The 11,175-nt window shown below is 41.9% G+C and overlaps 2 protein-coding genes across 20 annotated transcripts in view; one reads left to right on the forward strand and one right to left on the reverse strand.

Annotated features, from left to right (window-relative positions):
• The window catches only part of CAPZA1 (capping actin protein of muscle Z-line subunit alpha 1), a 52,632-nt gene extending 42,814 nt beyond the window's left edge, over window positions 1–9,818 (reverse strand). The window contains exon 1 of the mRNA XM_017524314.2: window positions 9,120–9,818. Coding sequence (XP_017379803.1) covers window positions 9,120–9,158 — 39 coding nt within the window. The 5' untranslated portion in view covers window positions 9,159–9,818. The remainder of the gene's footprint in view (window positions 1–9,119) is intronic.
• ST7L (suppression of tumorigenicity 7 like) overlaps window positions 8,642–11,175 on the forward strand; it is a 141,262-nt gene continuing 138,728 nt past the window's right edge. For 7 of the 19 annotated variants that reach the window (XR_001823775.2, XR_001823773.2, XR_005199390.1 and 4 more), the window contains exon 1: window positions 9,806–10,067. Coding sequence is in view for 14 of the 19 variants with exons in the window: in XM_017524294.2 (XP_017379783.1) it covers window positions 9,863–10,067 (205 nt within the window). In the remaining 5 variants the exon portion in view is untranslated. Of the gene's footprint in view, window positions 9,092–9,217; window positions 9,348–9,650; window positions 10,068–11,175 lie in introns of those variants that run through there. The other 12 variants (XM_017524291.2, XM_017524309.2, XM_017524292.2 and 9 more) reach the window with 7 other exon arrangements.

Raw genomic sequence — 11,175 nt, forward strand, 5'->3', positions numbered from 1 at the left:
TATATAAAAATAAAAAATAAAAACTACTATAATTCAAATCAGCAAAATTGCCAAAGCAGTAGCACAGATTACACAAGGCTCAGAACTTAAGAGCAAGGAGATGGATATTGAACTGGGTTGGTGAAAGACAACTACAAAGAAAAGGAGAAGCTGGGCTCTGCCAAGTGCTTTAGATGGGGTGGAAGGGAGGGCACAATGAGTGAGGGAATAAAACAAGAAAGATAGTGGGAAAACACCCTTTTGTTTGGTAAAACAGAGGAAATAATAAAAGAGAAGGATGAAGTAAGTCAGATAGCAGTAATGATGCTAATATCAAATCTGGTTTTATTCTGTACGTCATAGGCAGTGGTCACTTGCTGAAGCTTTCTGAAGACAAAGCTCCATTAATACAAATCTAGGCCAGGCGAGGTGGCTCACGCCTGTAATCCCAGCACTTTGGGAGATGGAGGCAGGCAAATTAGAAGGTCAGGAGTTCAAGACCAGCCTGGACAACATAGTGAAACCCTATCTCTACTAAAAATACAAAAATTAGCTGGGCATGGTGGCATGTGCTACATGCTGAGACTACAGGCTCAGCTACTCGAGAGGCTGAGGCAGGAGAATCGCTTAAACACAGGAGGTGGAGGTTGCAGTGAGCCAAGACTGCGTCACTGAACTCTAGCTTGGGCAACAGAGACTTTGTCAGAATGAATGAATGGATAAATAAATAAATAAAATCTATCAGTAATACAGAAGTACTGGAGTCCTCAATATGGCCTCACAAAATTTGGAAATCAGACCGCCCTATGAGAGTTGACAACAAAATCAAGAAAGATGCTATCAAAGCAAGATTCATTCACTCAGCAAATATCAGAAGACCCACTACGTTTTAGGCAATGGTGACTCACTAGCATACTGTCTTCATGGAGTTTACATTGCAGTGGGTAAAGAAAATAGAGAAGATTAAGTAAGTAAAATACTACCTAGCAAGTGATAAATGCTAAGGAGAAAAAAGGCAAAGAAAGGGACATGAAATGTTAGAATTTGGAATTGGACAGAATAACCAGAGGCGGCTTCATTAAGGAGGTGACTTCTGGTTAAGCATCTAAAGTGAGGAATACAGAAGGAAGAGAACTCCAGAAAAAAGAACAAATGCAAAGATTCTTCAGTGAGAATATGTGATTGGAACAGAGAAGACTAGGAGAAGAACAAGCAGGAGATAAAGTAAGAGATCTTCTCCTGGTAGCTTTGAGTAAAAAAAAAATAATAATAATAAGAGATAAGTGGCAAAGAGGTAACATCCTAGAACATACTGACTTGTCAGAAGAAGATGGGAAGCCATGAGAGGGCTTTGAGCAGAAAAGTCACATATTCTGACCTACATTTTAACCAGATCACTCTGGATGCTTCATTGAGGATAGACTGCTGGGAAGAAGCAACGGCAGAAGCAGGGAAACCAGAAAAAATAGTATGGTAATAATCTAGAGGTCATAGTGGTTTCTTCCAGAGTGGTTGGAATAAGGGTGTGGTAAGAAATAGTCAAATTCTGGGTTTAAAGACAAATCCTACAGGATTTGCCAGTGGACTATATGTGGATTGTGAGAGAAACAGGAGTCAAAGATAATGCTCATGTTTTTGACCTGAGCAACTCAAGAATGGAAGTGTCATTAACTAAGGAGGACAGACTGAAGGAGAAGCTGTGGCATGCACATTTTTGACACATAACCAGCCCTCCAAAACTCTCCTGCTAGTAACGTGACAACGAATGAACCTATCTAAAGAAAAAAATGTCCACTGCTGTTAAACAAAGACCTGACTTGGTTTTGGTGTTGGGTATATATGCCTATTATGAAAGAAAATGCCATCAATATTTTAGACTATCTAGTTAATTTCCTTTCTTCTAATTCCATGCTCCATTAAAACATTGTAACTTGATTTCCCTTGTTCCTGACCTATCTGAAAAAAAGAATCTAGTTCCTTCTATATGCATTGTTATTCCACTTTTATACATTAGTTTCATAAGCCTAGCTAAAATGAGTTTATCCCTGAGAGAGACTTGGGTTTAGTATCCTGATCAATCAGGCTTCTGAGCTAAATAAGCAAAGGACTAAGATTTGAACCACAGCAAGTTCGCTAAGATAATGGTTCTCAAGTATCCCAATAATTATTGAGAGGCTTATTACAATTATTTTATGACCACTGGTTCCAAAAAATTCTGATTCAGTACACATAGGGTAGAACTCAGAAATCTGCTTTTGAAAGAAAGAGATTCTACTGTAGGCAAGGATCTTCTAAGATACTGTCATACTGTAAAGTTTCTCCCTGACCTTTTCACGGGAACTTTTAATGATCTTTAAATTTCTAGAGCCATGTTTTTCAACATGTGTTTAATAACACAGCATAAATACCAGAATTCTGCATGGCATACTTAAGCTCAAAAGGGCACTAAGCAACTTCCTTTTGTTTTTAAGACAGAGTCTTACACTGTCACCCAGGCCAGACTGGAGTTCAATGGGGTGATCTCGGCTCACTGCAACCTCCTACTATCAGATTCAAATGATTTCATCCAAGTAGCTGGGACTACAGGCGTGTGCCATTACGCCTGGCTAATTTTTGTATTTTTTGTAGAGGTGGGGTTTCACTACGTTGTTCAGGCTGTCTTGAACTCCTGGGCTCAAGCAATCTGCCTGCCTTGGCCTCCCAAAGTGCTGGGATTACAGCCATGAACCATGGCACTGGGCCATTCAGCAACAATTATAATGCAGTCAGGACCAGAGAACACCAATGTTTCAGGGTCTATAAAAGCATCCAGGTTACTACATCATTAACTAGGTTGCTGTTTAGGACTATGTCATTATTTCATCAAAACTGCTTACTATCTTACTATATACTCAAAGGAATCAAAATGGGTAAGAGCATAGGCTCTGACAGCAGACAACAGCATTGTATCCACTCTGCCATTTACTAGTTCTGGACACTTGGTCATGTATTTTAACCTGAAATGTGCCTGTGCCTTAGTTTACTCTACTGTAAAATGGGTATAAGTATCTGCCCTATAAGGATGTTGTGAGATAAATGCATGGTTAATACATAAAGTAGCTAGCACAAAATAAGCACTTAAATGTCATCCAAATATAAAACAAAGAATCCATAAGGCAAAGTTCTCTCACCATCTTCCTTTGGTGCAGTCTGGCATTACGCTGTTTTCTTGTTTATACGGTATGTTAAACCATGACCTATACTCAACAGAACATTCCATCATTGTTCCATTTCACCAACACTGCCTTAACAATCTGTATGTGCAGTTGTAGCAAAGATAAATTTTATACACTGCTCAAAATTTCATAATACATTGTAACTGTGAAGAATTTAAAATAAACCAGGAAGGACGTAGAGAAAAAGAAGAGGCTTGAGGCAGAGATAATTAAAAATGTTGTTAAAAATAAGTGAAGCAAGGCAGGGCACAGTGGCTCATGCCTGTAATTCCAGCGCTTTGGGAGGCAGAGGCAGGTGGATCACTTGAGGTCAGAAGTTCGAGACCAGACTGGCCAACATGGAGAAACCCTGTCTCTACTAAAAATACAAAAAAATTAGCAGGGCCTTGTGGTGGTTGCCTGTAATCCCAGCTTGAACCCAGGAGTTGGAGATTGCAGTGAGTCAAGATGGTACCACTGCACTCCAGCCTGGGCGACAGACTGAAACTCCATCTCAAAAAAACAAAAACAAAAAAAAACACAAGAATTCAAACATTAAAAAAGGTCATGAATGAAAATAATGGTAGAAGGAATGTGGACAGGTTAAGGTATTATTAAGTGAAAAGTGTATTTGTTTGTATATGCATAGAATTAGAAAAGATATTGGCAATTAGAAAGGGATTGGTAATATTGGCTGGGTGGATAGAAAACAGGGGCAGGAGGCCTTTTCTACCATTTTAATTTAATTTTTTGGGGGGTACAGGTAGAGACCGGGATCTTGCTGTGTTGCCCAAGCTAGTCTCAAACTTCTGGGCACAAGTGATTGACCCGCCTCAGCCTCCCAAAATATTGGATTACAGGCTGGCAGCCACCTTGGCTAGGGTTGGGCTCTCATTTGTCAAGCAGGTTCAGGTTCAATTCTACCCCTTTGAGAAGTGGAGTTGATAAGGACCTTCCTCTAGGTGTAATGAGAAGGTCCACTCCACCAATCTCAACTACTCAGCTATTGTGGACATAAGGCGCACGTGCAGCACAATGACTCCGAGCCCTGTGTGGAAATGCTGTTCAGTGATACTGTGTAGATATCACCTCATTATGTGCTGCACCCATCTTACCACTCTGGAATTACTCACTGCCTTTGCCTCCCACATTGAGGCCAGAGATGTGGCAAGGAGCAAGAGTGTGCTGGTACTGAGAAATGACAGTGCCAAAAAGACCAACAAGCTGATTGTAGCCTGGACTAGAACACTTATCTAAAAAGAGCTTGACTTAATTATTCAAATCACTATCTGGAGGGCCACAGTCTAAGGCCCTCCAAATGCTTAGCAAGACCAAGATATCGTAATTAGGAAGCTAACTTATGGGGGTGGGAGGCTGAAAGCCCTGTGACCACAATGTTTCTGGGTCAAGGCAAGACTGGGGAGGTGTCTGGGTGAACCTAAATTTATTTCACTTTCTTATGTCAATCACTGCTTACCCCTTCCAATATGTCTTCTCCCACTGCTCACTCGAGGTACCTCTTACCCTTATTTACCAAATCCAGTTGGAAAGAATACTGTCAGAGTGAGTGCTGTTTTCTCCATCCTCATCTTTCTATCTCAGTAGCATCTGCTACTCTTTTAATTCATGCCTGCCTAGGAAACTTTTTCCCTCTTGGGTCCTTTTCCTTTAAAACACACACTTATTTTAATCTGATCACTTAAAGGAGAGTACTTCCAGCAGGTGAAGGAAATACTTTCATTAGGGGCTTTGCAAGGTTCCAAATATATATACATCACCATTTTGGTAACCATAAGGCTTTGCAGTTTATGGCATCTATTAGGAAGATGCTCCCAGTGGAGTCAAATATTCTCAGCAGTGGCATGGCAGAGCACCAATGATGGTAGCAGATGCTCAGATACAAGGAATGCACAGAGACACCCAAACTGTGGACGTACTCTTGGAACACAAGAAACACCCAGAGACTAACAGAAATAATTGTGAGGGAACGGGTGTTTTATAGGAGATGGAGTGTGAACTGGTGAGATATGAGAATTAATGAAGTTGTGTTCTCTTTCATACCATTATGCTGTGCCTACACTGTGTGCTTGGCACTATGCTAGGCATTAGATAAAAAAGACATGGTTTCATTTACCAAGGAGCTCACAGTCTTGTTATCACGACAAATATAGGAAAGCAGACAATAACTAGAACCTCCTGGAACATTTTAGTGTTTCAATTTTTAAAACAGAGATTTTTCATTTGAGTTTGAAAAAGTTAATTAAGAAGTTTTCTTGGGCTGGTTTGATCTGATTACCCAACTACCTCCCTATTTTAGATGGAAATTGAGGCCCACCCATAGAGGTTAAGTAATATTTCCAAAATCAGTCACAGGTGGCTAGAAGCACGACAGGAAAAGGCCAAATCTAACACTCAAAATTACTCTTTTCCATTACATCATAATGTCTCATTTATAAGCCACTAAATGAATGCCTCTACTCTGGTTTTTCATTCATAGCTATATGGAAAAGAACAGTGTAGTGAAAAAAGCATGGCTACATAATCAGAGCAACCTTGTATCTGAATTTTCTGACAAATTTACACTACTTTGTTTAGCATTAAGCCTGGTTGTAATAAAACAGCTAAGTGTTCTGGAAGAAATTATGATAAATCAATACTACTAACAAAAGACTGGATATGTGAGTTTGCACCTGCTTATTAGGCTTTATCCCTGTCCCAGGATTTGTTAACAGATTATATCAATATCTCTCAGCAAAGCTAACTGAAAAGTGACGACGAAAGAATAACAGTATTAACACTAATTGATGTCTTGTTAGAAAACAGCCATACCAAACAACCTTTAGGACTTACTTTATCCTACAAATGTAACTAGTAAATTAAGAAGGTAATACAAAATCAAGGAAATCCAGTTTAAAAGTATAAATATTTTTCATGTGCTCTAACACAGCCCTCACATTTCATCTATTCACAACATTTTCTACAGCTTTGCTAAATAATTTTGATAAACCTGTTTCTCAAAAATGCCTTAAAACTGCTACCACTGTCTAAACTGAAAGCATACAGCTTTTCTTAATACTGAATACTTTATCTTATTATTGAGAGCATTGTCTAAACTGAAAGCCTAACTTCTCAATTACTATATTTTTGAAACTGCACACAAATATTATACTAGTTAGGCTGAAGGGAAAAAATATGCCAATCACACTTTTTGCAGCCCTAAAATTCTCTCTGCTTTTAGGTTTTACGAATGTTGAATCATGAAATAAAGGAAACAGACAATGAAAGACAATGAAAAGAACCCAAAGAAGTAGTTCATCTCGTATTTTAGGCTTCCTAATTATGGTGTCTTGGTCTTGCTAAGCATGTAACTAAAAAGCTCAAGTTCATTTTCAGAAACTGTGAACTCAAAGATAGAACTAAAACGTTTATTACACGTTCAACTTCCTGTTTTATTTAGACAGCTCATCATGACCATTTCAGGTAACAAAACCCAACTTCCTCTTTATAAAGTGATTTTAAAAAAAAACTTCAGCAGTTAGTTATGAGAATGGATGATTTTACTAGCTTTTACAAAAATATAAGGAAATTAGAGTCCATTCATTATCACCAACTTTTCTAAAGGCTTACTGCCTTTAGAAAATGTAACAAAGATAAAATGCAATATTGACATATATTTGGCAACAAAAGGAGTATGCTAGAAGAGGAAACTGGTCACAGACCTGCTATTACCAAACCAAGACTGGACCTGCACCGTAGCTCACGTCTGTAATCCCTGCACTTTGGGAGGCTGAAGTGGGAGGATCATGAGGTCAGGAGTTTGAGATCAGCCTGGCCAACATAGTGAAATCCCATCTCTACTAAAAATACAAAAATTAGCTGGACATGGTGGCAGGCACCTGTAATCCCAGCTACTCCGGAGGCTGTGGCAGGAGAATCGTTTGAACCCAGGAGGCAGAGGTTGCAAGGAGCTGAGACCACGCCACCGCACTCCAGCCCAGCTGACAGTATGACACTCTGTCTCAAAACAAAAACAACCCAAGACTATTAATGTTATTAATTAAAACACTGTCAGTATCTAAAGGCATCTTAATTGGCACTTTAAAAAATATATTTTCCCAAGTTTAATTAAAGGCATTCTAACCCGGTATCAAAGACAAAAATCCAACAACACTGGTCAATGTGTACCACGTAGGCACAATAAACTGAAAAGTTTATTACTCAAATTATTTGTGAAATTTTGGCTGGGTGCGGTGGCTTAAGCCTGCAATCCCAGCACTTTAGGTGGCTGAGGCGGATGGATCGCTTGAGCTGAAGAGTTGGAGACCAGCCCGGGCAACAAAAGGAAACTCAGTCTCTACAAGAAATACAAAAATTAAATGGGCATGGTGGTGCAAGCCTGTAATTCCAGCTCCTCGGGAGGCTGAGGCAGGAGAATCGCTTGAACGTGGGAGGCGGAGGTGGCAGCAAGCCAAGATTGCCCTATTGCACTCCAACCTGGGCGACAGAGCAACACTTTATCTCAAAAAAAAAAAAAAAAAAAAACCTGTGAAATTTTATTGTAACAGTATTTTTGCTTACTTTTATTTGAATCATTATTTCCTTTAGAACAATTTATTATAGATTAATTTCCACCATAAGCTCATATATGTCTTTGTTTTTGTCCTAAATCTTAAACATTTATGAAGATGTTTCCAAATAAGAGAAAATCTAATGCTGCTGTTGTTCGATGGCTTGTTAAGCATTTCAAAATGGCATGCTATATGTGGCTATATCAAGTTTTTCTGTACAGAGGTCTTACGGATCTTAACCGTCCCCTCCCCATTCCAATTTCTTATTTAAAAAGACCCAGGTAGATTTACAGAGTACTCAAGGGGGCACATTTTCTAATAGCCACAGTGGGAGACAAATGTCATAATTCCTGTGCAATAAATTGTCTTGTGAGATCCACTCTAAGTTCTATGTGCCCTAAAATCATGTACTTACTGAAAAGCCTGACAAACTGTTATGAAACTGTGCAACTGTCAGAAGAAAAGTTAGTCCACCTAACTTAGAATGCGCTCTTGTATTTAAGACAATTTTCAAGAAATAAGTATACAAATTGCACACTGACAAATTCACCTATCAAAGACTCCACAGTGGAGCATCAAAGAAGGCAGGATGCTTTGTCCAGACTTGAATGTGTTAACATGAGGTTTATTATGTGTTAACAGAAAACCTTTCTGGAAGTGAAGAAAATCCATCAGCTATTCTAGATTTGTTAACAAGAAACAAAATTTTCAAAAATTATCGTGAAAAGGATGTGTCTACAGGGAAAGACTGGTGTTCAAATTCTGAAGCAAAGTCCCTGAGGCTCACAGATTACAGCGAATCAGTCAGGCGACAGTATGTGAGAAAAAGTAGTAGATGTGTAGCGAGGTGGACATTTGGGACCTCTCTCTGTCGAGGAGTCGTGACAGCAAAATCACTTCCTGAGGAAGGAGGAGCAAAAGGGAAGTTAAGAGGCCGTCCTGATCAGGAAGTGACTCGCCCTAAACTAACCCCACTTATATCTACAAATGGGGGGATGGGATGAGCCCCATCTGCTAAAGGCGGTAAAATAACTGCTTTTCGGTGTGTCGCAACATAACCTTCACCCCTCTCAAAATTACACAAAAAAGTCCACAGTGACCACCCAGTAAAGGAAACGTCTGTTCCCTTGCAGAGAGGCCCCTGGGCTGTGCCTTAGGCCCGGGAGGAAAGGAGAATCGAGGAACGAGGAACTGGGGCCACCGTGAGGCAGAGGAAAGCCCCGTAAGAGGGAAGCGTCCCGACTGCGGAGAGCGTATGTCAGTATGGGCCAAGAAGTTTCTTTTTCCTGGAGATACTGCCAGGCTCCCAACGCAGCCCGGCCGGGCCCCTGTTCCCTGTCGGGGGAGGAGGTAAGAGAAAGAGGCGGACACCCCTTACCTTCTCCTCATCCGACACACGATCATCGAAGTCGGCCATCTTGGGCTGTTCTGGCCCAGCCCGGCTGCGGGCGCGAGGCAGGCCGGGAAGGAAACGGAGTGATGGAATCACCGCGGGGGCCGTCGGAAGGACCCGCCCGGAAACGCCGACTGAGAGGGCGCCATGTCAGTTATGCGCGGGGGTGACGTCTCTTAGCGCCAGCGCCCTAGGAAGTCGGCTTTGCTTTCGGTGATTTGAAGTCTAATATCTTTCTCATTTCTCATCCATCTAATGGGCACTGGCAGCGTGTTTCGATTTTTCTTGGCTCCTGGCCTCCATCCAAGTAGCTATTGCTACTCCTATAAGTTTTTCTGGTACCCGTTTATCTTCATGACAGCCGAGTCCAAAGCGCTAAGAGCTGCTCGGCCGCTGGAACGATCCGTGGCTTTTCCAACCCCGGGGGGGGCAGGGGTGTGAAAGGTGACGCTCATCTCGCTTGGAAGCAGTAACACTTCACTTTGGGGTCACATCTCAGTCCAGTCCTCCAAAACAGGCATTGCTGTCCGCCCCTTCCCTGCCCCACGAAGGAATAGGTAGCCCCAATCCTGGGACACGCTCCTCCACCTTCGAAATCTTCTCGGTCCTGGTTCCCCAGGACTCAGCCTTCAGAGAGACCAACTGAAGGTCCGCCACTATCCCAGGATTCCCGACTCCCTGTTTCCTGTCCTCCCCTCCCAGCTCCTGGCGCCTGCGGTAGCGGCAAGATGGCGGACCGTGGCTGTTTGGCGGAAGCCGAGGCTGCTGGAGAGTCTCCTGCACTTGTGCTCGGCGTAAACCCGATTCTGGGCTGGAGGGAGCGACTGAGGGCCGGACTGGCGGGTACTGGGGCCTCGTTGTGGTTCGTGGCGGGACTGGGACTGCTTTACGCTCTGAGGATCCCTTTGAGGCTGTGTGAGAATTTGGCAGCGGGTGAGAGGACCAGACCTTCTGGGACAGGGCTGGGGGCCAGGAAAGGTATTGTGGGCAAGAGCCAAAGGGCAGAGATTCTCCGTAGTTGTAACTCTGAGGAGTCGATGATGCGTGACCAAGTGCGTTCTTTTTCTTTTGGGCTGCAACCTTGCAGTTGATTGTCAAACCTGCTGCCGCTACCGGCTCCTCCCTAGAACTCTTAAGGTCCGCCCTCTCTCTTATGTCCTCGTTTTTTTCCGTGGAAAACCCACCTGACAAACTATAAGTTTCAGGTATTTGGACAGAAGAGTGCATTCTGAGATTAGGATACATAATTTATATACACCCCCACCACTGGTAGGATCCCTTAAAAGTCATTACTTTGAGTCTCCCACCGCCCAGCTAAGAGAACTCATACCCAGACAAGGAAAATGAGCACATCTGTAGTTTAAAGATTTCAAAGAAAGAAAATGGCATGATTTTAATTGATCGTTCTCTTGTTTTAAAATAGTTCTGTTAAGAAATAGTTTTCGTGATATTTTTGTCTGTTCTTTTAGGCTTATCTTGACTAATAAAATAGTACAGGAAATGAGACAGCACCACAAACAGCAGTGGGTTTGCTAGTTCTTTCAACATCTGTAGAGCACTTGCTATGTAGTCTTTGCTGAAAATACAAAGAATGTAAGAAGTGATGATCCTGATGGATTCTTATATACTGTACCATTCTTTAGTTGTAGATAAGATGAAGTGTTGAGGGCCCAGGCCCTCTTAGCATGTGATTATATATCACTCAAGGTCTGAGCAGCAACCTCAGAACAAGATGGAAGTATTTCTGTTACCTGATTCAGTACAGTGGTTTTCTGTAGCAAAAGGCAGCAAATGTCCCCTTTCCTGTTCCAGAGATGACATGAAAGACTGTGAGGTAATGTTCGGAAATATTTTGGCTTTTTTAGAGGATAGGTATGATTAAGGTCAGATATAACTTGCACAATAAAATAAGCTAAACTGAGGCCGGGCGCGGTGGCTCACGCCTATAATCCAAGCACTTTGGAGGCCAAGGCGGTTGGATCACTTGAGGTCGGAAGTTCAAGACCAGCCTGACCAACATGGTGAAACCCCGTCTTTAAAA

This window comes from Cebus imitator, unplaced genomic scaffold (genome assembly GCF_001604975.1).
Source record: "Cebus imitator isolate Cc_AM_T3 unplaced genomic scaffold, Cebus_imitator-1.0 Scaffold32, whole genome shotgun sequence".
NCBI classification, from domain to species: Eukaryota; Metazoa; Chordata; class Mammalia; order Primates; family Cebidae; genus Cebus; species Cebus imitator.